General features: G+C 38.9%; 2 protein-coding genes across 4 annotated transcripts; both read right to left on the bottom strand.

Annotated features, from left to right (window-relative positions):
* Positions 1-485: 485 nt before the first annotated feature.
* Positions 486-4,231, bottom strand: LOC147169929 (N-acetylneuraminate-9-phosphate synthase-like). Its single transcript, XM_086082278.1, has 6 exons — positions 4,006-4,231; positions 3,268-3,483; positions 3,068-3,167; positions 1,831-1,985; positions 1,478-1,744; positions 486-884 (listed from the first exon to the last, which is right to left on the bottom strand). Exons 1-6 carry the CDS (start codon positions 4,225-4,227, stop codon positions 693-695), a joined length of 1,152 nt encoding a protein of 383 aa, XP_085938404.1. The 5' UTR covers positions 4,228-4,231; the 3' UTR covers positions 486-692.
* Positions 4,232-14,272: 10,041 nt separating this feature from the next.
* Positions 14,273-26,616, bottom strand: clta (clathrin, light chain A). 3 transcript variants are annotated; one of them, XM_086082279.1, is made up of 7 exons: positions 26,322-26,616; positions 25,008-25,036; positions 23,858-23,975; positions 21,670-21,781; positions 18,904-18,957; positions 17,498-17,533; positions 14,273-15,233 (listed from the first exon to the last, which is right to left on the bottom strand). In XM_086082279.1, the coding sequence occupies exons 1-7, from the start codon at positions 26,497-26,499 to the stop codon at positions 15,062-15,064; spliced, it is 699 nt and encodes a 232-aa protein (XP_085938405.1). In that variant the 5' UTR covers positions 26,500-26,616; the 3' UTR covers positions 14,273-15,061. The 3 variants fall into 3 exon arrangements, with proteins under 3 accessions (XP_085938405.1, XP_085938406.1, XP_085938407.1); XM_086082280.1 differs by lacking the exon at positions 17,498-17,533; XM_086082281.1 differs by lacking the exons at positions 17,498-17,533; positions 18,904-18,957 and having other exon boundaries at positions 26,322-26,615.
* Between the last annotated feature and the right edge of the window lie 642 nt (positions 26,617-27,258).

Below are 27,258 nucleotides of genomic sequence, written 5' to 3'. Positions count from 1 at the left end.
GTGGTGACAGCTCAGTGCATTTTTCTTTTCATATTAAGAGCTATCTAATCGTTGACATGAAGTAACTTGTGAAATTATGTACATTTTTTAAATTGTCTCCACAAATATATGCATTTTATAAAATTTCTTACTGCTGAATTTTGACGTGGACGTGTCTGCTGCGTTGCGAATGGAATTCCCCCAGTACAGGCTTTCCAAGTATGGGGCGGTCATTAATCGCTCGTTAAAAAATTTGTGGCGTTAAAGGAACTTTATACCAACTCAAAATTAACGCATTCATTTTGACACCTCTAGTAAAAACATTCTATGGTATGATTTGTCTGTATATTCACACACTGTTGGGTTGACCTTTCACATACCGGTACATACTCTATAGTCTAAATTGACATCTGTCATTTACATAATTAAAAGAACACACCGCAAAAAGTTCATTTTCCTGCATTTTATTAGATAGCGTGTACAAACATCAGTGCAAATGTCAACGGCAATAGAGCCCGTCATATAACCAGCAATAAAAGTCGTTTTTTTTTTATCTTGATTTAATAGAAACAGATGAGCGAAGCAACAAATGATTTTGTATAGAATGCTGTTGAAGCAAAATTTGTACGTCCCTTTCACAGTGTTTGAGCTACTCTAAGCAGGTACATGCTCGAAAACCCCTGAATAAAATCATTCACATTTTCGGAAAACAGCTACAGGCCGTTCACCACCTCTGGTATGACGCTCTCATCTTCACCTACGTCCTCATTGACAGTTTTGCCAACCAGCTTGAAGATGTCTTCAGCGGCGACGCCCATGGGCTCGGCCACCTTCACGACCAACATGGCCAGACTGAGGACAGTTCCTTTGGGGATCTTCACCTTGGCCACCACAGACTTCCCAAGCTGAGGAAAAAAGAGCAAGTCATAATGATTGACTTTTTGAAGCAAATGCGTATTATTCTGCAATAATTTCAGCCATCTTATTTGTTGATTTTAAAGGGGAAGTTAACCCCCCCAAAAAATTTGACAATATGTTCTATGTAGCCCCACTAGTCTAAATACGGTATTGTGGTTATAGGATATGAGTTAAGCAGCAAAATCCAAACAGTTTTTATCAATATCAGAAGGCGGCCATTTTGCCATTTGCTGTTGACTGAAAATGACATCAATGTTGCTAAGGTCTAATAACAACCAATCACAGCTCAGCTTCAGAAAACAGGTGAGTTGTAATTGGACGTTGTCTAAGCCCTGAGCAACTGTGATGTCATCTTCAGTCGACAGCAAGTGGAAAAATGGCCGCCCCCTGAGATGGACAAAAACAGCTGGATTTTGCTTCATAATTCATATTCCACAAATGTAATATTAATCAGAATGTCATGTTTACACTAGTGAGGTCACATATAACATATCATTGTCAAGAAATGTTTAAGGTTGACTTCCCTTTTAAGGGTTTGTTCCCGCCCACTATTTAGAGAAGTTGAGTAACAGTATCTCACCTTTCTATGGAATGACTCCTCGCAGCACAACCTCTTCTTGAGACCACATCCCAGTGCGAGCTCCACCAGTCGGACGGAACGAATCATCTCAGCCAGTTCAGAAGGCTCCAGAGAAGCCGCATGGTCACTTCCCCTCCAAGTCTTGTCCAGTGTCACGTGGCGCTCTATGACCTTTGCCCCCAGAGCAGCCGCCGCCACTGAAATACTGATACCGGACTCGTGGCCGGAATACCCGATTGGGATGTCGGGGAATTCCTTCTGGAATTCCTGTTAAGACAAGCGGACAAGACAAATTAAGGCATGCTTCTACCGCATCATTTCATTGAATTGCACTCATTTTCCGTTTTATTTACAGTGATCACTCTGAGGTTGACATCTTTAGGTTCAAGAGGGTAGGTGCTGGTACACTGCAGGATGACCAAGTTTTGATTGTGCTCCTTCACTGTCTTGTACACCCGACGCATCGTCTCAATGGACTGCATCCCACTGGACACCACCATGGGACGTCCTGACACACGCACGCACGCACACACACAAGAGATGGTCAACATCTCATTGTTAGTGCTTAATATGACCACTGTCATGTCACATGTTACAGAATAAATCACAACTTTGCAAAAAAAAAAAGAGTAATGGAAAAAAACACATGTGCAACAAGTCAATTATTAGGAGAAATTCAGAGTCAATACTTTATGTATTTAATACTATGACAAAAACAAAAATATAAATAAAACATATCGTACTCACCAGACCAGGGCTGTACAAATTTCAGAAATGAATTAAGAATGACCACTGAATTCCAATTCAATTCTTGAATTTGAATTGAGGTGACAAACAGGAAGCAGATCGAGTTGCAATTGAAAATCGAATTGCATTATGTAGTATTGAGATTCACAGGAATTCATGATGCAAAATTAAAAGATAGGACCACGCACTTCCTAACCAGATGTATGACTGTGTCCCATAAAACGGCACAAAACTGCTGAACAATCATTTTGAGCAACCCCCCCCCCCCCCCCCCATATAAATCAACTCAGTGAAAATCTTAATATTATTGATGTAGTATATTTGTCCTGCATATCATTCCAAATAAACAAAAAAATATATAAGGCCAACTCATGTTAGGCTACAGGGTGGAAACGCAACTAAGCCATGTTTACCAGTCTGCCATCTTGTGGTGATATTACAAATTTAAAAGCAGTCAGGAAAAAAAAAAAGTCAGGCGACCCCAAAATGATATGTTTGTTCAACCGTTAAAATTAGGCTATATCCTCAGAGTCCAAGCCATTTTCAGCACTTTTACAATACTTTGGTAACGCATACGTGGATTTGCATATTCTCAGATTAGTTTTATTTATTTATTCAATATTTTTTTAATTAATGTTGTGCGATTATCTCTCTCCATCTCTCTCTCTCTCTCTCTCTCTCTCTCTCTCTCTCTCTCTCTCGCTCTCTCTCTCTCTCTCTCTCTCTTTCTCTCTCTGTCTCTCACACGCACACACACGCGCGCGCGCGCGCACACGCACACAATATTTAAAATGCTCACCCCCACAACCCCCGGCTCCAAAAAATTTCAAACCAACCAATCACCTTTCTTGGCAGCCATTTCCAGATAGGGGAAGTTATTGGTGTCTCCTGAGCCCACTTTGATGAAAGGCACGTTAATTTCATGGAGAAACTCTACTGCCATCTAAAAAGTGCATGCAATAGGTAAGTTATAACTTCATAGTAGTTCCAAGCGTAAAACCTGCTAATAAATAGAATGATGTATAGTAGTAATAGTATAGTACCTCATCCATCGCAGAAGCAGTAAAGAAGATCCCCACTTCCTTCGCATATTTCTGCAGCTCCCCGTACTGCTCGTGGCTGAACTCCAGGTGGCGTTTGTGTTCGCCATAAGTGTCACCCCACGAGTTTTTGGTTTTGTAAGGGCGCTCTAAAGCACGTTTGTTAAACTTGTACTGCAGCTCACTCTTCTGGAACTTGGCACAATCAGCACCACAGTCCTGTCAAAGTAAGTACATTTGACATTTGTACATTTGACTTGAACTATATTGACATCCAGATACATGAGTTAATCAGCAATTCTTTTATTTTGTTAGCATAGAACTTCATGTATTTAAACAATCAGGAGCGCTGCTAGGGTATGTTGGATTTATACAAAAAAAATGTCTCTTTGGTGCTCTTCAGTGGAGGGATCCGCAACATTTCCCAAAAAAGAGAAAACTGAGGCACTCAAATGTGTTTCAAGTAAAAGGCCTTTATTGACAACTTTTACACCTTTGAGTGCCCCAGTTTTCTCTTTTTTGGAAATATTTCATGTATTTATTTGACATTTTATGCTTAGTTTTCACTGATGCTAAATTTCAGTAACTGCTGTAAACACATACATGACAAATGAATACTCACATACAAACACACGCGCACACACACACTCACCCACACACAAATCACAAATTAAATTGTTGCAATCAATAATGAACAGTGCATAGCAAAAAAAAAAAAACTGTACATTTTTCAATTATTACCTTTGCCATTTTGATCATTTTCTTGGCTATCTCAATGTCTCCCTGATGATTTTGTCCAATTTCAGCGATAAAAAAACATGGATGATCCCCTCCAATCATCCTACCTGGACACAGCTCAAACTCTAAAGGCATTTTGCTGACAGGCCAAACAAGTTTAAGAAGAATTATAAGCTTGAAGTGTAATGAGCTGGAGATGTACCAGTGCCAAAGAAGGTCGCACATGCGCTGTAATTGCCTATTTATGCTAACAATGGGCGTAGTCAAGTTTTCAAAAGTGGGCGTGGTTCACACGTTTACAAACTGCTGTTATGTGCTTCCATATAGTGTGTTGCAACTGTGATGCGTGCGTGTTTAGCACCAATTTAATCCTTTTTATTTGTAGTTTCCCTTCCAAAGTCCACACCACAGTCAGAAAGGCAGATTGTGTATAGTTATTTTATTCTTCCATCATTATAATTCATGTTTCGTTGACCCTGGAAAAATTCTCTCTGCCAACTAAAAATAGCATCAAGCATCAGACTTCATGTTCACACCATTGCAATTAGTACATGCTATTTGGCACGGCAAGGCGCATTGATAATTGAGAGAGCTTTATTGCGTATGAAAAAAATTGTAGACGTTAGTGACGTTTGTGGAAAGTAAAAGTTGCAGGGAAAGAAACACAAACATTCCCAAGCGATGATGATGGCCCGGTGTTCAGAATGGGGAAAACCACCAATATACGTGTGACCTTAAAGGTCACACAGGGTCCCAAAAAATGACACACAAACTGAGCAGCATGTCAAGACTCAAGAAGAACAAAACCAAATGGAACCTGAATTGAGTCATCACAGACACAGAAAGAAACAATCAGGGTATTTAAGTGAATATATATATATATATATACTTCCATCTCCCATCTTAAATCCACCTGCTTTTATCCATCTCGAGGGGCGGCCATTTTGCCTCTTACCAACGAGTGAAAATGACATCACAGTTGAGCAGGACTCAGGTAATCACAGCTCTGCTTGCGAATCGTGGCTTAAATAAGAACATAGATGAGCCATGACTGGTCATTATCTAAGCCGTGAGCAATGCAAAAATGAAAACAACCCAACAACCTAGACTTGCCCAGGTACAAAAATGTAGACGTGAGATCAGCTAAGCTAATCAATTAGCTTATTATTAAGTCGTTTGTTGAGATAAATTGTATACTATTCATCTGGCTCATCTAAAAACAGATAGACATATAATTGAAAGTATATTTATTCATTTTCATATTTCAATTTGTATGCCTTTCATGGAGACTCAACTGGGAGCCCTCTTTTGACAAACCACTAAAAGGCAGGGGACTCCGTTTTATTGCCTTTGAGCTTCAGGAAGTTCCTGCTCATCGAGCTTCCGATGTCGTCAAGACAAATGAAGAGGGAGGTGGGTGGCATTGGAATGGAGACCTCTGTGTCACAGTTGTAGCAGTGATAATGGATCCCAATGTGACGAGGTAGCTAAAGAATGAAGAGAAGTGGACCTAAGCTAAGATATATCCCTGGGGGGCGTCCAGTGAAATCCCTCAGACGTGCAGACTTGTGGTCAGCGTTGGGGAATCTTGGTCCAGAAAGTAAAAACCCTGAAAGAGTTTAGTTTTAGTCACAGTTGCTTCTCTACTCAACAGGTGAAGATGAACTCGTTTACCTAAAATCCGTCTACTTGTTCCCCATTCATCAAGATGAGCTCATTAATTCCTGTGTTTATACATGTTGACGTTGGCTTTTCACTACTCACGAGCCTCTTTGTTTTGTTCAGCGTTTGGTTGATGACAGAAATATGAAATTGTCTACATAGTCTCATCCAGTTTCGCTTGAGTTTTGCACATGAGAACTAGGCGCAGCACAATCCAAAAGAACAGATTCATATTCAACATAATGGGAGATCGGTAGCAAGGGCAAACAGCAGAACCGGTGTGGCGGAGGAGGGGGCGAGAGTTGGAACTTTGCTGGAGACAAGGAAACCAGTTTGACGGGGCTTCGTAATTAGCTTCAGGCTTGCCAGCAGGTTGGAGCGTTGGGGAAGTGGCGTACTTTGCGTTCTAAATAATCAGATTTTTTAAAATTGCTGCATCAACCGCTAATGCTGAATGCTATCTAGGAAACTGTAGCGGTTGGCAGGTGTATTTTACTGTCCTGTAAATAAGTTGTGGTAGATAGATAAGGAAAGTAGTAAATAAAGAATCATTTAATTTGTGACTCATTTCTGACCTACCCAGTGGGTTCTTTTTAACTGAAATAATTAAAATGTCTAGTGAGGGTAATACTTGTGTTAATTATACAATTTTAGTGGAAGTCAACCTTAAGCATTTCTTGTCAATAATATGTTATATGTGACCTCACTAGTCTAAACATCACATTCTGATTAATATTACATTTGTGGAATATGAGTTATGAAGAAAAATCCAGCCATTTTTATCCGTCTTAGGGGGCGGCCATTTTGCAACATGCTGTCGACTGAAGACGACATCAATGTTGCGCAGGGTTCAAGCAAAGGTCAATCACAGCTCACCTGTTTTCGGAAGATGAGCTCCGATTGGTTGTTACCTGAGACCTGAGCAACATTGTCATTTTCACATGACAGCAAGTGGCAAAATGGCCGCCTTCTGATATATATATATTTTTTAACTGCTGGACTTTGCGACTCATCTTATATTCAACTAACACAACATCTACCCGAATATCATATTTAGACTAGTGGGGCTGCATAGAACATATTATTGTCAAGATTTTATTTGGGGGGGGGGGGGCTTCCCCTTTAAGGGGACTATGTCTATACATGTAGAGATGAAAAAACATATAAATTCTTAAAAGGAACCCGACTGTCATGACAAGTTTGCTCTATATTATTTATTTGGTTGCTACTAATATAACTATGACATTCACTTTTCAAAAATAATTTCCAGTTTAATAGATTTTGTAGAAACTTTATTTGGACGTACGCCGCTGTTATTTACGTCACAACGCATTCAGTGCGTAATGACGTAGAATGGCGGCTGGCTCTCTGCCGAGCAATGTGAAACACCTATAAGAAAGCAAGGTAAGCCTTCGTAGCGTTCCAAAAGGGATGATCAAAACTCTTGAATGCGTCTGGTGAATGACGAGAGCACGGTGTGGGGGAGGGTGACTTTCCCGGTCGCATGTTTTTTTTTTAGGAACGCTACGAGGCTTACCTTGCTTTCTTTATAGACGCTTCACATTGCTCGGCAGAGAGACAGCCACTATTCTACGTCACTACGGACTGAATGTGTTGCGACGTAAAAAAAACAATGGCAGCGGATGTCCAAATAAAGTTTCTAATCTATTTTTATTTTATTTTTTAATGTTTTTATTTTTGAGCGAGAGAGCTCAGTATTGTTCATTTGGTAATCTTACCGATTCGACATGTCATCATCGTTGCTCTCTCTTTTTTTGTATGTGCGTGAGTATTTGCGTGAGTATGTGCATGCGCGAGTGTGTGTGTGCATATGTGCGTGCGTGTGAGTTTGTACTCATTAATTCACCTAAAACCTATTAAAAATCCCATACCGTTCACCTAAACCGAATACTTCAGAATCCAGCTAGTGTCGTGAGGTTGTCAGGGGACCCGAGGAAGGATCAAAGAAAAGAAAGGAAAGTGAAATCCAGCACCGACCAGACATCACCTACTACCCACCGGGTTACCAACCAGAATCTTTCACCAACCCCAGAAACATCTAAATGCCAACCAATTAGGGAGACCTCAAGAGACCAAAGGAAAGACTGAAGAAAAGGCAGGAAGGATAGATGAAGCAGAGTGAGATCAGCCTCCACCGATTCAACGACCAGAGGAAGAAGCAGATTGTGTTTGAATTTCGATAGATGCTGGTGTGGTGGATCTGGCCCAACCCCAACCCGGCCCGCGCCCCAAGCCCAATGCAGCAGAACGGGACACGGCAGGCCCGCCAGGCACCCCACCGGCCCACAGATGGCGAACTCCCCTATACCGTGGATGTGACCCCTCCCAGTGTATATAGAAGTGTGTGTGTGTGTGTGTGTGTGTGTGTGTGTGTGTGTGTGTGTGTGTGTGTGTGTGTGTGTGTGTGTGTGTGTGTGTGTGTGTGTGTGGTGCATTAAAATTGGGAGCAGGTGAGATGGAGCAGAGGGAAATGATATCCCCTCGCTCCGATGCGTGGTGGCGCGGCTGGGATACAGATGGGGGACCGCAACACAGCTTAATACTGCGGTCTGCCCCAACCGATGGCTCCCCCTCCCTCTGTTGTGGGGTCCATTAAAATTGGAGGGGAGTTGTAGGGCGAAGATGGTGTCTCCACCCTCCCCCACCCCCACCCCCCCACCCCCCCCCAAAGTGTGTGTTATATGCCCTATGTGTCTATTAGCAGAGTGTATTGTGCAAAACTAGTGCAGTGAGTTATTCTCTCTCGGGAATTGGTCTTTCATCCGAAAGAGGTCCCTTTTAAGCTCCCGTCCTTTACTTTTAACAAATTCTTTCTGTTTAAAATGCTCAAACTTGGCGATAATAGGACGGGGTTTGTTGACGGGCTCCAAGCCGATGTACCCGGTGAAAAGAGATATTATTTACCGTCTGCTGAGGAATTTTTAACAACGTCGTCATAATTTTTTTTATCTCGGCCTCTGGATTGTCAGAGGTGTTCTTGGATATGCCTGAGAATATTAAATTCTCCCGCATGCTACGGGATTGGACATCCAGAAACGTTTCTTTTAGCGTTTTACTCTCCTTTTTAATCGTTTCCAACTTGGCTGAAACAGCCGCGAGTATAGAGCGTAACTCGGCACTATCTCGTTGGAGGTCACTTACCTGTTGGCCGACGAATTCCAAACTCACCTATAATTCCTTAACGTCCTCGCGGATGAGGCAGAGGACATCTAGTTTTTTGTTTATGGAGTCCAGCATACTGACCGAAACGTCCGTAGTAGCTAGATTATCCGTGTCCGTCGCGGAGTCATTTTTTTTCTTCGTGGAAGGTTTCTCGAAGGAGGGATCCTCCATTGCGCAGCTGTAAAAGTATCCGTCGATGAAACGTTCCAGGTCCTCCACTCTGGGTGGTATTCCAAATCTGCCGTATGAAAGAGAGAAAAGAAAACCCAAGTTATATGGTGGTTAAATTCAGATCTGGTTTAGCAAAATAGAGCTAGTTTTATTTTAGCAGCAGGGCGCCGCCATGTTGGGTATTCCCGGTCTCGCTGTAGGTCTCGCGATAGTCACAGCATCTCGCGATAGGGTCGATAAAGTTTCTAATCTAAATGTATTAAACTGGAAATGATTTTTGAAAAATGAATCTCAAAGCTATGTTCCTAACAACCAAATAAATAATATAGAGCAAACTTGTCATGACAGTCGGGGTTCCTTTTAACATAATTGGCTCATTGGCGGTTCAAATGATCATCCTTTTGCTTTCAACTGCTCCTCTCCGAAAAACGACATCATTGCCAAAATGTCAAACTCCGTTTGAGTTACACACAATGACAGTGTAGCGTAAGAGACAGAAAATTATAAGCATCATCATTTCTGATCATTTGTGAACATTTACCTCTCGCACACACCAGAAAAAGCCCTCAACTCATGCGCCCAAAAAGTCTCTCACACAAATAACTGTCACATTCTTCTTTCACATCCTTATCCAAACTATATATATCACGCACATACATTTGGATTTTTTTTCTCATGCGGTGTTGAAAAAATGCTGAAAACAAAGTCAACATGTTTAACAGATAAGAAGAAAACACACAACAGCACTTATCTCCAACGGAATTTCAAGACCTCAGTCAACAAACCACCATCATTTACAGAACAAAATGTCTAATTGTTACAATGGCACATATTCCCAAACTGCCGTCAAGAAAAAATAATGTTAGGATTTAAGATGCAACACATGACGTAATTAAGTGAACTGTAAATCCGTACTGTATGTAGCGCTTGTGCTAGCCTCACGAGGTTTTTTTGCTTAATGAGTTTTTATTGACAGTGCAGGGCGAGAGGTTCTTTGCTGACATTTATTGTTGATATTGCTGTGAATGAGTTTATGTTTTTGTGACCTTTTTTGGGTGGTATACTTTTGGAAAACAAAATGATATATCCATCCATGGAGGCACGTTTTTTTTGTTTTTATCAGCTTTTGTCCAGTGGTCTAAAAAAAAATAAAGGTTCTATTCACCACTTACAAACACCATATTTGACTAACAGTTAATGTTTGACGTGAACACGGATCCTCTTGTAAAGTAAAGTAAAAAACAAATACGCATTTATTCCGGCAGCTTAACTCTTTATATGTCTCTTATACTAAATGATTTTATTTCGTCATGTTTTTTTCTTTTTATGGTTCAAGGGGTTGTCAAGGAAAGATAAACTCAGCTTCAACAGCTTGGAAGCAAATGAGTTGCCCGCATTGGGGTAATGAAGTTGTCCAAATCGGAATATGTGAGAGGTAAATATTAAATGGCCGATACAGCATCTCATAAATAAACAAGCGCTGCTATAAGTAGACATAAAAACATCTACTTAAAAAAAACAATAACAATGACGGGAATCTGCGTCTTTACACAGATCAACTTGCATTTTGCAGCCAATCTAGACCGCGTTCCACTTCGTTATGATGAAAAGTGAAGGCATATTAGGAAATGCAAATCTACTCATTAATGGATTTGCGTATTCATAAGCAGCATGTGACGGCGATCATCAAATCAAAACAATAGATGACGGACAGGGAAAGACAAGAAAGAAGGCTAACGTCACCATGATGTAGGCTACATTGATTTTTTTGTGTAAATAATATTAATAATAAAAAAGATTTGTTTTTTAAAACACAAAGATGTACATTATGAAACCCTCCATGGAGAGGTCGAGTCACAAGGTCATGATTATTGGCCGTGATTATTGGCGGTAGGGCGCACGGCGGCAAAAAAAGAAAAAGAAGAGAAAAATACAATAATAATAATAATAATTTGGTATGATACAAAAGTGAGCATGAAGAAATAATTTCAACAATCTTATTGTCTTTACTTAATGCACTATTAAAAAATTGAGTTGACACTGCAAAGGCAAAAATTAGGCGATCAATAGGCCGCCTCATTATTGTTATCATTATTAGTATCTATTATTATTCCCAATGTGTTTTGCTTATGGATCTTCATTGAACATCACCGCGGCTGTGTGGACTGCTTGTGACAGACTTTATTGACGCATTTCTTTCCTTTATTTATTTGGAGGACAAAGCGTCACGCTCCATAGCAAAGATGCTCGTACCTGACTATTCGAGCTCATTTTTATCCGTACGGTCTTGTGTCAATAGAATAGTTTTATGTAGCCGGCGGGTGAAATTACTGTAGCACGTAAATTGTTGCGCGACACATTAGTTGTCATTAATATGATTTATTGCATGATAGGTGATCAATGAGAGAAGACGAGCGTTTAAAATGTTTAATGAAGTTCATTCGTGTGCTTTCTGCTCCGCGGTGTACTTGTGTCATCGGAGCAAGTCTGGGGCAATTCACTTCATCAACATTTAATCCAAAATGAATATATCAAGTTTAATGAACTCATAATTAATTACACTTAATATATTCACTTTGGATTAATTTAATTCAATCGTGTGTTATTAGCAATTTTGTTAAATTGGTCAACAATTAAATTTGTTAATCCAATATATATATATATATATATATATATATATATATATATATATATATATATTAAGTTTAATGAATTCAGATTTAATTAAACTTAATTAAATTCAATCTTGTGTTACCAATTGAAGCAATTTTGTTAAATTGGTCAACAATTTTCTTTTTAGAGAGCACCTTCATCATTTGTCAAAAGGGCATGCCATGTTCGTGAAAAAGTGGACTTTTAATATAGGCCTTTATTTTTTTATTTATTTGTTAGTTTTTTAAATAACAGTTGACAAAACTCGCCATCTGACTGAATGAATGAGGAAATCAAATGTCGCGTGTGGCTGAAAGGAGGAAGCGACAGGGAAAAACTCGAGGTTCATTGTGATAAACCTGCTACCGACCAGGTTAGGTTCATAGACTCTTCTACTACGGTAACTGACCGAAAGTTTAAGTTACCTCTTTTTTTGAAACAGGCTAGAGTTCCTCCTTCTCTGAAACGGAAAACGCAGAGTTTCCAGCATTTCAGGGTTAACAGACTCAGGTTTCTCACTAAACCTTCTTTGTGAAATTGACCCCAGGAGGCCTAAAGGAACACTGTTATGTCTCGTTAGTTTGCCCCTATTTAGAACCCACCTTCCCTGCAATTCTTGTTGGATCATTCATTTTTGTCACAGAGCCTATATGTCACCCATCCGGTCCTTGCCCGCGGCTTTTTGTTTTGTTACTTTACATCTGCTTTTTGGTCTTTTGTTAATTGAGAAGTTTTCCCACATTCCTTGTTTGCCTTTTGATTGTTCTTTTGGAAATGAATCCCTTTTGGTTGAACTAAGCCGGCCTGGCCTCCCTGTATGCTGCGTTTGGGTCCTCACCCCCCAAACGTAACACACACAATTCAAAATGCATTTTCCTTCATTCTATTAGGCTGCGTATGAACATGAAAATTGCAAATATTCATGCCATCTGATTCTTTGAAAAAAGGTTGAAACCGAAGTATCAAAAATGACATACCATAGATGTATGCCAGTCATGTATGTAAGGGCTGTCATACTGACTTAAATAATACTTTTAAAATCAGCCACAAAGGCTCAGGCATTATATTAACTGCCAAAGATGAACACGGTCATTTTCACTATAATTATAGTTGTTAAAATGTTGTTTGTTTTCATTTTTAAAGCTTTTTTTTTCTCGTTATTTTTTTTCCCAATTTTTCTTCTAGCTATTTTGTTAGTATTCATGACCTAAAATCATTTTAGATGCAACACTTGCTTCACTAAATTAAGTGAACTGTAAATCCATCCATCTTTTTACTGAAGCATTATATCCCACAAGGGTCACGAGATTTTTTTTTTGATTTTTTTTTATGGAACATGTGAAAAGTTCTTTGGTGAGTGTGAGTGTTTTATTTGTGTTGTTGTTGTGAATAAGATATTTTTTGGGGGGTATATGGCCAATAACACAAGTTACATACATGGTTAATATATATTTTTTAAAGTCATTTAAAAAATATTGGCCTCTGGAGGCCAGTCAATAATTTTTTTTTTTAATGTGTCCTGGTGGTGGTTTCTTCTCGGAAACCCAGATAAAGGTCACAGTTATGTTTTTATTGGTTTTGGTTTTTAATGGTTTAGAAATAGCTTCCTGGTTGGCATTCAGTGTTCATAAAATGATGATAAAAATTCAGTACTTGACATGTTTGACTTACAGTGAATGTTGATAATTAAAACGGATCCTCTCATAAAATGAGGTCAACAACATTTATTGCAGCAGCTCCACTTTCACACTGTTAAACATCAAATGCATTTTTTCCCCACCTGATTCAGTTGTCAGTGAAAGGCAAATGCTGTCTAAACAGCAAAGTGTCATCCAAGAGGAGTGAAGCAGAGAGACTTGGGCTCTTATTACAAGAAAACAGGCGGCTGAAAAACTTTATGATGGTTATCAGATAATGATTGACAGTAGAATCAGGTACATCAAGTGAACTTCTCTGGCATTTGGGTACAGAATCTCACAAAATGTATTCCGCCATTTACATTTCTGATCATATTTAATATCTTTTCATGGGACAAGACTGAAACAATGACACGTTGCTAAAGGCAAGGCAGCTTTATTCATGTCGCACATTTCTAGGGCTGTCGCTACCCAATCATTTAAGAATACATTTTTCCATTGACTAATAGAATTGGATACAATATTATTTTGCTTAAAAGTGTATTACAAAAACATTTCTTCCTTTTACTGCTTATTAACCAATTATTGTTTGTTTTACAACAACAAAATTCCGCCATATCACATGGCAGCCTAAACCGAAGGATTTTTGGGGGTTGATCATTTCAGTACTTGGAGCGTGTGTGGATTCGAGTGGTGCAGACCACAGCCACAGTCCAAGGACCTGCGTCCTCATCGAGGTCGTCTTACAATGTGAGGCACACATGCAAGCCACTACACTCGACGTGCTTCAGCATTTGACATAGAAAAGACTAAAAACCTGCCTAAAAACCTCAAACACAAACCGGCATTGCCCGATGTGCCAGTAAAACGAATTGTCTTTTAATCACATTTTCAAGATAAGATTTAAGTGGGAGGAGACTCAAGAGATAACATGAGAGGGGTGGGGAAAAAAAACAGGACCAAAGTTTGGATTCACCGTTTACTGATATTGAAACACGTGGGCAATAGACATGCGTGGTCAAACAAGTGGACTAATATTTAAAACCACAACTGTCAGATTCTATAACATATAGGTTTTATATTCTGTATATATATTGCCTTCTGTATATGTACATAGGTGAACATAAAGTACGTACACACACTGAGCTGTCAACATGTTGAACTTGTAATGAACTGGACGATTCCCGACAGAGGAGGGAGGCGCTTTTCATGAGAAGATGCATAGATTGAACACAATATGCCACAAGCCGGCACGACATAGACACTTCAAAAAAACACTTACTGGATTTATTATTATTATTTTTTAATTTGGTCCTTAACCAGAAATAAAAATTCGGGAGGAAATTTTACGTATGAATAACCACAATCAAATGAGATAATACAAAAATATGTCAAAAGCCATCAATCAAATCTTACAAGAGGTTTGAGGGGTTACAGCATGCTATGATGGGATCAGTATCGTCGGCTGGCTTTGTGGACCCAAACAAGAAATTGCAAATGATTTGTCGGAAAACGCGTCATCGAAAACAGTGATTAGATGTTCCAAGGCGAGGTCTGTCAGGAGAATACTTTGTGTGGTCTCTATCCTTCCACTACAGAAAACAAGCTGTGTGTGTGGTAAACAGTTAAGGACAATGCCACAGTTGTTCTCCCCCCCCCCCCCTCCCCTAAATACAGATGTGGGTCATGAGCTGTCGGTTGCATTTGCATTGATGATGATGATGATGATGATGGCGACTGATATGGAGCGCAGTCTAGCGGACGAGTGGGGCCTGCTTCAGGGAGATGAGGACGGAGCGCATGCGGGACACGTCTTTGGCCTGTTTGCTGGACTTTGGGTTGAAGTCGCAGAGGCGAGCCACTCGCTCCCATTCCGTGCCGGGGTTATTCTCGTCCATGTCGGAAATCATGGCCTCCTCGGCCGCCCTGCGCCCCGCAGGGGAGAGGGGGAATAGAAACTTGTCAAAGGCGGAAAAGGTGATATACAGATGACAATGAAATATTAAATATAAAAATATTACAGCTTTTGAGATATTCCTCTGCTGATAACCAGGTAGCCCAAGTCGGGAATGGGAATGTGGCGATTAACATTTATCTTCTGTTGACGGTACAGCTGGCAGATCTTTGCTCATTTTGAGTCAATGACAATTTAGGGGGAAAAGTTACATTTTTATGCCGATTAAAACTCCTTCACAGCTGACAAACTTCCCCGATTAGCTGGAGGAAGAAGAGCTGATTATACGATTGGACTCATCTGCGTCCATTCTGTTTACTGGAAAATACTTGTGTCATTTGTAACGATTCACATGCATATTAAATCCAATTACTCATGTCAATATACAAAGTATCAATTGGTTCAGCAGAGGCTACCTGAGAGCAACAAATAAAACCCCCAATACTCTCTTTAAGACTACAGTTCAGTTACCTGTATTTGTAACTGGGTTCAACAGAAAGGTTTGTAATGAAAATTGGGGGTGGGGGACAGCCAACAAGCACTTGTAGATGTGGAAAGCTATTGTTGTGTTTCAAGCTATTCTCTGGCTACATGCTTCAAATTTTGTAGTCATTGCACAAGCTAATTCCAGAAATGCCAAGTCTCACCAATTCATACAGTTCCAGCACTACTGGGCGTTTGCCAATGCATGGAACTGGTCAGCAGGCGTTTTGAATAGGCAGGATATGTACTGCAATTGTAACATTAACTTAACGCCTTCTCTACGAAAGCATGGAACTGTCAATGTGGAGTAAACATTCCAACGTACCGAAAACACATTTGAACGGATTTGCAATTGCAACTGTGTTTGAACGTAATGCTATAAAAAAGAATTTTTTTTAAAGTTTAATCCCCCCCCACATATATCACACAGGTTATTTACTTATGCATATGCAAAAAATAAATTAAAAATTAAAATAATAAAACAAAAGTATTTGGCCTACATTATACCAAAATCGTGCAGTATTATTATTATTATTATTTATTTAAAGAGCTTCAGAAGCTTCTGAGGAAGGCAGCAGTCGTCGCCGAAACTAGTCAAGGGAAAGCACAACCTTTTTTTGTCTTAAAAAAGCAAAAACACATGACGATTGTGACTTTTGTATACAAGGTGTTTTTTTGTTGTTGTTTTTTTTGCGATTATACCAAAATGTTCAAAAAAGTAAGTCAACTTTGTCTATTTGTCATTTTTATGATTTGATTATGTCTCCAGTGCATGATTTCCATTCGGCAATTGTCTCATGATGCCAAGGGGTATGCGCATGCGCATGTCAATACCCTGAGGTAAATGGGAATTTCAAATATTGCCACAAGATTTTGACTTTCACACACACTAAAAACAGTTGGGTCAAAAGTAACCCAATTATGCATCAAAAAATGGACCGATCCACTTTGTGGGTCAATTTGCCACAACTTTGAGTCAAGAAATGAGTCTTTCAGCGTAAAACAAGTCATAAATACTGGTCATATCTTTTACTTGGGCCCAAAAAAATTGGGTCATTTTGTATAAAACAACCCATAAAGTTGAGTCAAATTGACCCATTAAGTGGATCGTAACTTTATTTTTTTTTGACCCAAGTAAAGACTTATCTGACCAATTGTTGTTTTACGCTGAAAGACCCATTTCTTGACTCAAAGTTAAATTGAGTCAAATAGACCCAAGTAGAGGATCGGTCCAGTTTTTGACCCAACTTTTGTTAGAGTGCACGCACGTTTTTAGCCTCCAAGTACATTCACACGCACTTTAAATACATTTACAAATACGTTTAAAAATAGTCAAAAGTACGTTCATTTGCCTGCCATAAATGTTCACTCCACATTGGATCCTCCAGGCTCCTGTACTTCTCAAACTAAACCTATACGTGTAAAAACTGTAGTCGTGTTTTTGAATAGGTGCCACTGTGTCATGGATATTGACCTTAAGCCTGACCCACGTACAAATACTCTATTTAACCAACCCTCCGTCCAAGGTCAACTACTAACTACAGCACGCTACACAAAGCAAAATGGGGATGAGGAGCAAATCAAACGTCACCATCACAACGAGCACAATGCACATCACAAACGAGGAACACATACAACTGCTCAACTCAACTGGCGTTATACTAAATATGGGGCGAGTACACAAAGTTTCATCAAATCCCACCCCAAAATCAAGATGAACTTAAATGGACATTTTGGTGTTTTGTTACTTAACTGGTCTAGGCGGTAGCAAGGATGGTTAATGTGTGTGCTTTAAAGGTGCAGAGGAAAAGAAAGGAGGGAGAAATAGTTTTACAGGTCAGAATTTAGAAGCGAAAAAGGGAGGGGGGAATGAAAGACAACCAAAAATGAGCTCAAGGCAAACATTTTAAGCAAACATGCAAAAAAGTGAGTTTTTTTCTTTTCTTCCTCTCTTCCCAACCATTCTAAAGTTCCAGCAAGATCAGCGAGCAGCCTTCACGTCACTGTGCTTGCTTACTGGAAACCACATGTTTGTCATTTGTTCGCTACCCAAGGACATCCTAATCTACATGATTGAATAGGAGCTGATTTAAAAGGCTGCTCAAATGATCTTATGCAAATTAGGTGGATACTTGATCTCAGACTTTTGTTCCATTGGTGACAGGAAATTCTGTGCACTTACCCGGTACACTGCGTTGAGGTGTGCATAATAACTCCTATAGGCTAAAACAAAACAAAAATACTAATTATATAAATTTGTGGTCAAACTGGCTGGCTGGCATGTCCCGTTTGAAGCAGTTGAGCGTACGTCTTGAGGAAATCGTCGTCCCCCCGTCGCGCTTTAGAATCCATTAAGACTGGAATGCGGTTAAGAGCAATCCTGCTATTGTCGGGACACGTCATTATTGTATTGCCACAACATAAGGGACTGGTAAGTTGCAGAGCTGTCTTAACTGTAAACAAATTGTAAAATCATAACCAAGTTGACAACTTACTCATCTGAGAGACTTTACATTACGTTGACATTTTTTTAGCTATCAATATCGAATAATGACAGTCCTTACATTGAAACATGTCAACATACCTTTTTGTGTAGTAGCATGTACTTGTTGTTATGTAGTGGCTCACCAAATTTGAAAGAAAAGTAAAGGCATGCAAGGAAGAAGTAAAAAAATAAAATAAAAAAAATAATAGTCATTATACTAAAGTAATAACACAACTGCTTCAAAACATCCTACACTTGACTACGTAGTAAATGTTTTGGGGCCAATTACATTCTTAAGTTAAAATAAATAAATGAAGCGCTATTAGGGCTTTTTTTTTTTTGGAATGAGTGAGAACTTGCCCACAATTAAAGAAAAAAATAAACTAATGCAACGGGCAGTGTGAATGCGGGTTGAACTTGTGACATGCGGAATCATTCATCTCAAGCGACATGCCGATACCATCAACCACAAAGTACAATCTTGACGACAAGCATGACATTTCTGAGCTATGATGGACGGGATAAGACTGATGGAAAACTACAATGCCCTAACAAATGAGATAAATATGATGCCACATGGTTGGATAGTGGGTGACAATGGAAGGAAAATAAAACAAACAACAACAACAAAAAGCACAAAATGAGAAGCGCGGATGTTAGTTGGAGCAACATACACATAACCAATGAGTTCAGAGAAGGGCTGCTTGTAGAAGTCTTCATCGAGCACCCTGGACAAACATCCGCCCACGCGATAGCGCGGCAAGAGGGCAGAAGAGGAGAGAGAGAGAGAGCAAGGAAATAGAGAAGAGGATGGAAACAAGTGTTATAGTACAGGACAAACATACTGGTAAAGAGAAAAGTCATGTTGATTCGGGCATGACAACACACGCAATTTGATTCACAATTAATGTCATGTGGTAGGTTAATAAACCAGAATTATAGCCATATAATGGGCTGAACCATTTTTGAAAAATGAAATTGTGATTGCCCCCCCCACCTCCCCGCGCCCTTCAATATAGCAATTGCGATAATATGCATTCTTTTTCCCCCCAAAGTCCTCCTCTCGTGTATTTGTTTAACAAGCAATAAATGAATCAGTGATACAAATAACTATCAGATTTTATATATTTATATTTATATTTATATATATATATATATATATATATATATATATATATATATATATATATATATATATATATAAACGCTCACACTAAAATAAAGGCAAATGAACCATGAATTAATATGAAAGTCTTCATGCGTCCTCGCTGGCGTTGAGCCGCAACGTCATAAGTGACAATTTGGCAAATGACATATTTAAAATAAAAAAAATCTATACTTTTGGTCAGTTCACACGTGTGGGTGTCATGTTTAAAAATAATCAAAAGTGTTGAATATGGCTTTCTCTCTTTGATGATGCAATGAACAAACAAGCCGTTTTTGGGGGTCTCCTGAAAAGTGATCATACAAAGTTTTGGGCCAACACCAGCGAATAACCGACCAATATTAAAGGCATACTTGACTCATTGAGCCATTTTCAGCAGTGAAAAATAAACATTTTGTGCAGAATTAATTTCATAACTTCATTATGTTTCATGTACAATTAATACCTTTAAAAACAAATTTTTCCACTTGCAGTCGACTGAAGACGACATCACCTGTGCTGAGGAAGCGGTTAACGACCAATTATGCCTCACCTGTTTTCTGTGTTTGGTTAACAAACTGGGCCATGATGGGTCGTTACCTACTTCCTCAACACAGGTGATGTCATCTTCAGTCGACAGCAAGTGGATTTTTTTTTAAGGTATTAATTGCACATGAAAAGTTATCAAATTCATTCTGGATCAAATATTTACTTTTTACTGCTGAAAATGGCTCAATGAGTCAAGTATCCCTTTAAGTTAAGAATTTATTAGTATTTTTTTAACTTTTTCCATATTAGTAGCCTTTGCCATTTGAAATTCATTCTAATACATTGCGATGTTGATTTGATTAATTATTCACTTATATTTTTGCAGTAGTAGTAATAGTAGTGTTCTATGGTTGCCAGTAGCACAGACCAAATGGAACACATTTTGTCAGTTCACAATCTAATCTCTGTCTAACAATAGCTGGAGTCTCGTTCTCACAATTTGAAAAGATCTTAGCTTTAACAGGTTAAACCAGAAAAGAGCGCAAATGTGCAACAGAAGACCCACCATTAACACCGATCACAATCATGATCCGGTCCAGTCAGTATAGTTGGGGCCGATTTTGAAACTATTGGGGCAGTACAAAAAGCAAAAGGTCTTTTGTAGAGGTAGACAGATGTTTTTTTTTTTTTTCTAGGGCCGTTACAAATACCGATGATTAGTCAGGGAGGCTGATAATCGCCATTTGGAGCTGATACTCATTTTCACTAAAAAAGAAGATATTGGGGTCAAAGTTTTTAAAAGTACAAACTCCAACTCTTAACTTTGCAGAATTTAAGTCACAATTTGGTAAAAAAAAAAAATCCTATTGGTCATTCCACACTTTTTTTTTGGGGGGGGGGGGTACAAATTATTTACCTATCTAAAGTGTTGAAAATGAATTACTCTGTGAGGATGCAATGTTAATGGAATAGTTGAACAAACATGACATTTTCGGGGTCTCCTGAAAAGGGACTATTTTAGAGGTAAAAGGTTTCAGACGATATGTTTTTTGAACAACTTTTAAGATTTGCAAAACATTAGAATTTGTATTTTATTTTTATTAATTCTTAGTCAATAGACAACTTTGTTTTTAAATTCCAACAAAAAGTTCAGGGACCTCCCATGATCATTAACCTGTCTAAAATTGTTTTTATATATTGCTGCCATAAAGAATTGTGGGTAATACTCTTTCGTAAAGGTTGGACAAGAGTAACCTTTGCTAAAGGAATCTTAAAGGTTGCATCCAGGCACCCTTCCTAAGCATTTGCAGAATTTGAGCGATCATATCCTCAGAGTACTTCCGGCTCATCTCACTTGGAGAGGACAGGAAATATTTCCTAGGCAAAAACGAGAATTCAAAAAGGCTGCTGTTCCCATCCTATTGTCCTTCCTTTTTCTGTGGGGTCAATTAGAATTTGGCAGGTGATGACTGAATGTTGTTAAGTGTGCTATCGCCATCTGGTGGTGGCAGTCCGAAGTGCACTCGCATCTAAAATTTTGCTCATCTCGCAAAGACCAAAAAAAAAAAAAAAAGTCTAGTGATGATTCATGTCTCCCCAAAAAAAAAAAAATGTGAGTCAATACATTCATATCTTAAGGCATCGCTGTAATAACCCTTGAAAAACAAAATGGCTTACAGCTAAGGAAGGTACAATGAACACGTCCTGCAATTACTAAGGTGGAATTGTAAATTTTTCATCATAATCTGGGGTTTTATCGTTAACACAGAAGTTAAATTGTGATTTAAACAACCTTTGAAGTCAGTACCTGTTATTGGCTTTGGTTTTCTCCAGTTGCTCATTTTGCCTGGCATGCCACTCCTCAAGTTCCACCTTGGCCTTGGTCTTCCACTCAGATTCTTGCTTGCGAGAGTTATCATCTGGCCAGGGAGGTAAACACATAGAAGCCAGATTTAGTAAGGGAGATTTTACCAGATCCAATCTAAAGTAAACCCTCCAAGAAATGTCTTCATCGCTGTATTTGCAAATCCTATAGAAAAAAACAAACGAAAAGATTACATGTGATTGACTAAGTTCATTTATTAGGGATCAAAATATGGGTTGCTTCGGGATTTGATCATGAAAAATGAGATCACAGTCGTAAAAGGGCAAATATAACATTCCTATACTAGTCTAAATAAATCGAATTAATTTGAGTAATTTCTCCAGAACTGTTAATAGAACCATTAAGGGTGGAGCTTATCAATACTCCATTCCTTTAAAATTAAGCCATGGGTCCAGTTTAGCGCAGGGGCTTGGTACTCATCCCTAGGTGTACGAATCTGGATGCAAAGAAGCAGTGATATTACAGCAACTGAGGGAGTTCAACCACAGCAAGCCAGACTCTGGCAACCAGTTAATCGAGCCGTTGGCGCCATCATGTGGTGTGACAGTGACATTGCCTTCAACAGAACAGGTTGAGAGGAGTGAGTGTCGGGAGTTCTACTTCACATCCCTGTCTCAGCGCTGCATATATTCTTTCAGTCAGACAACATCTTGCCTTTGTTGCGCCTCTGCCATGACTTCAAAAGTGGAATACTAGCATGTGCGCATTCCAGGTTGTGCTTGTGTGTTTCAACAGAATAGAGACACAGGAAAATGCAGGCTAGTGTGAAAGGGGCCGACGACATTGTGTAAAGTTAGCACAAATTAAACTGGTTGCTGACAATTATGATTATTTTTTTACATGCGATTCAATCTTTGGCTAAACTTTGTCTGCCACAGTTTGCCAATCCAATAGTTTAACAGTGTTTCTCAACCACTGTGCCAGATACTGTCTGGTGTGCTGTGGGAAATTGGCCAATTCCATCAAATTGGTAACAACCAGTGTTAGGAATAACGTCGGTTAAACTAACTCATTCATAAACAGACTAATCTAATTATTTTCCTCATATTTGAAACGCCGATATCGTTATTGTATGCGACATGCATTGCGTTACAATTAATTTATTAGTTTCAAGGCTCGAAGTAAGCTTACAAGACGTTGTGCGGTGACTGGCTCTGAAAAATTTAATTTGTGCATAGTTAGAGGCACTGTTGTTTTCGGACCTCGTCACAATAAACGTGTCTTGACAGCTGAACAGTGTAGTGACTTTTATTTTGGCGGTGACACACTTTCGTGATGGACATTAGGGGTGGGAATCTTTGAATGTCTCACGATTCGATTCAATTCCGATTTTTGGGTCTGCGATTACATTCAGAATCGATTTTCGATTAAGAACGATTTTTGCTTCAAAATTATTTGATTGACAATGATTTTTGCTTCAATCTCTAGATGTGCAAGGAATTGTAATGATCTACTCCAGTCTGACTCGCTAATGCTGATTAGCGCGCTACTCACTGCACTTTTATCACTCAGAAGAACGGCTCCATACTGCAAAAAAAAACTACTTTTATTGGAATAACTTGATCGTGACTTTTTCCTTCTACTCTCTAATGTGGCTACAACTTAACAGTGTATTAGACTGTGTGGAACCACACTGTGCCTAAGTGGCCAAATTGGGTACAACATGAACAGCGCTCCAAATAAAAAGGCACACACAGACAAAGGCAAGACAGTATAAAATAATTTAAGTAAAATAAATTTTGGGACATTTAAAATCTATTCTGAATCGTACTAAATGAGAATCGCGATTCTTATGAGAATCGATTTTTTGGCACACCCCTAATGGACATGTCTTCCTTCCTTAGCATTTTAGCAAAGTCTTTGACAAGAGTGACATTAATCAAAAATAACAGTAGAGGTTTGCCGAAAAACGGCCTCCATGAGGAGCAATTTGTTGACAATTCTGCGACCGTTAAGTCTTAGCGACACACTCGCCTACTACGCCTAGTGTTATTAATAACGCCAACAATTTTATTTCTCTGATTTCACGAGTGCTAAACACGTGAAAAGTGTTGAAAGAAATATGCAGGAATTTACACCACTAGATATAATCTTCTTCTTTTGGCCTTACCAAGCATCTCCAATCTGTCTTTTTGCTCTTCCCTCCATTTGCGAAGGCTTTCAGGTTCTGCCTGCAGGCGATCAGCATTGGAAATTGCTGCATAGGCGTCAGACGGGCCGTTGCTTTCCTAAGAAACGTGATATACATAGTAGTGACAACGGATATGTCTTACAAGTCTAATAGCTCCAAATACCATCTAAGAGTTGTAGGCTTATTTCTTGCAGTTTTTGTCCCTGGCTCCAGTGCACTTTGCAAAGAGTATGCCGTTTATTGTCTCTAAAAACAAATTCAATGCCATTTCTTGTTCTTCTCTTAGAGGCCAAAGGAAGTCCTGACAGTGCAAAAGGCAGCAATGTTGCAATGGCAGCACAGGAAAGGGAAATTGGGAAGGTTCTAGCAGCCATATTCATTCAACAAAGCTTCTGACACATACAGTAGTGTATGTTTTGCTTTGAGAGCGAACATACATACACAAGAACAAAAGGCTTTAAGAGCAATTTTGTTCTACGAATAACAAGATCCAGAACCAGTTCAGACGAACAAATCACATGTCCACATATACCAAGCAGTATATTCACTTGAATGTGGTGCCATTTAATTTTTAGAACATTGGGAGGAATAATTGTTTGTTCATTGGTCCCTATTCCTGCCTTTAAAAAATGGCTAATTAAATTAAAATTGCATACTTCTCGGGCTAAACATGAATACTGTGTGCATAAATGGAGGAATGAGTCCTACAATATGACTGCCCCTTTTTTCATTTAAATCTCTTTTTGTGTGACAATGTAGAGTGACAATAAAAGGCATTTATTGCATTCTATTTCATTGTCATGCCAGTACGTACCTTAAATTGATCAGCAGATGGTGTCACTATCAACTCTGCTCTGCTCTTCTACTCTGTCTCTTTAATGTGGTGATCAAACCTCAAGAGTACTTTGTGGGATTGTGGTAAAATGTCTGAGTGCATGCATCTCAGTTTTTCTAAAACCATCCGTGAGATAGAGAAAATGTTAAATTCCCTGAACAATTTTGCTGGCTGGCATGTGGATTTTCATATATACTTTAAAAAAATGTCTGACATTAAAACATCAAAAAGCTTGCTGTTCTGGAGCTGCAAAGAAAGAATAAAAAAGTGAAGACTAAAAGATGTACAAATTACCCCATGGAACTCTCCATTGACAGCACCATCTACAAAGAAAGCAGGAAATGTTCCATTAGAAACAATGTTCTTTAAAATCTAGATCACATCTCCAGAAATATAACCAGTTAAGCACAAAGTTCACCAATTAAAAAAAGGAAGACTTTAGGCCACTACAATTAAATGGAAGGCACATTCACTAATATGATCACTCAAAGTTCAACGACAATACTGTTCGTATATCATAAAATGTAGGCATTATGTATGAATTACATTTGATCATGAACGCAGACTACCTACAAATTAATCAAAATTGATCCAAACACATTTAGCAATGTTTACAGGGCAGATTTAAAGATTAGGAGCCACTTTTAGGCATAATTATTTATTTCTCATTTTGGAGAAACTATTAAATACTCACATTCAGGGCTTTAATAAAAATAAAATAAAATAAAAATAAAAATAATATATATATATATATATATATATATATATATATATAATGTTTCTTTACTATTCATTAAAACAAATACACTGTTAACTAGTGTGATCATCGTTGTCCTAAGCAGACAAACCGGGGACAGTCTAAAACGATTATTTATATATATATATATATATATATATATATATATATATATATAAAAGAAAAGCTTAGCATTGGTTAATGTATTTGGGATTTTATAAGCCTTTTTCTCCCCATAGACGGTCAGTATAGTGATGCTTAACATCGCTTAATGTTAGAAAAAATACTGCCAAAAGTCATCAAAAATCCATTTGCACATCTCTACCTATGCCCACACGAACTTCTGAAAATATCATAACAATTGCCACCTTATTTAGGATTTTATGGACATTATAACGTCTCTCTCATTACATCTTATATGTCGCTCAATGACGAAAGCATTTCATGTCCATAAAATCCCAAAATATTGAGGCGGTCGTTTTGATCTTTCCAGAGGTTGAAGTGGGCATGATGAGTGACGAGCGTGTGAATTTTGGCCACGAATTGATTTCTGACATTAAGTGACGTTAAGCCCTTTATCGCAGTGTTCTACTTCATTTCGCTCAATATTGCACAAAACAAAGCCATTAAAAACGTCAGTCATGTTTAATGTTTCTACCCTTTTCAGTGTTTAATGTTAGTGTTTTTTTTTTTTTTTAAATACAGCCAGTGTCAGGTTAGCTTAGCACAGCTAGCTGTGACCGAGATGGACAGGATACACTACATATAAGTTCGGGTCTATGCTAATGTCTGACTCCCAAGACTACATTTGATCGACTTTTATAAAGGATGTGAGAGCAAATTGTGCCGAGCTGACTGCAGCAGTCACCCACCGTTGGAATCTGCCAGCAACGAAGGGACCTCTCCACTGTCCAGGATGCTGAAGCCTTCGTCGTTTTCAATCCCCGCGATTTCGCTCTCCTGTTGGGCCAAAAACGCCGCAGCCGGGTCCTCGTCTGAGCCGACGCCGTTTCCAGCAGCCGGTGAGTTGAGCATGTCAAAATCATCCATATCGGCTTTTTATGTGTCGTAAGTGTACAAATTATTCAGCAGGTGTAGATATTGACCAAAGAGCGATTAGCTGAAAGGGAAGGACACGCAAGGGGGGGGAAAGGCTTATAGACAAACGGAAATGGACGAGTAGCAAATGGAAAGCCGTGAATAGTGATTGATTGGACTATAAACCAATCGGAGAAGCCCTGCCTCAACCAGTGTCCAATCAAATATGAATGCCCACCCAGATGCAGGGCTCGTGACCTGTACATGCTGTCACAACTTTAATGAGAAAAAACCCACATTATTCAACACTGTACTGTCAAGCCTTTAATTACCGTCACTATGATTTAGCCACCCTGCCCAAACACACCTATCTGTAATATATTTGCGATACCGTATATTTTTTTTAAGTAATGTTTTGTAGTTCATTTTATAGTATATATTCTTGCGTTGCTTCCTATTTTAATCAATCTAATTTTAAGACTTTTTAGTTTTGAGGTATTCTTTTCATCGTTACGTTTAAAATTTACGACATACAAACACCCCCGCATCGCGAAGGGACCAGTGTACGTGGCACGTCATATAAATCAAGAAAAAGAAAAGAATCGCCGAAGAACCAATTGGTCTGTGGCCCGGGAATAGCGTCACTGTGGTTAATTATTTAACTGCCCTGACAGTGTCATTGATCAGGTGCAAGGCATCTGACTCAAGGTGCAGAGTTTCCATTTCAACTGTTTGATTATCAGGTTTCAGAATGTGCTTCCAAGGAGAAAA

This window comes from Leptonotus elevatus, chromosome 8, assembly GCF_054856555.1.
Source record: "Leptonotus elevatus isolate MCC_2025b chromosome 8, RoL_Lele_1.0, whole genome shotgun sequence".
Classification (NCBI taxonomy): Eukaryota; Metazoa; Chordata; class Actinopteri; order Syngnathiformes; family Syngnathidae; genus Leptonotus; species Leptonotus elevatus.
Note: the sequence above shows the minus strand (reverse complement) of the source record. Positions and strands in the feature narration are given on the sequence as shown.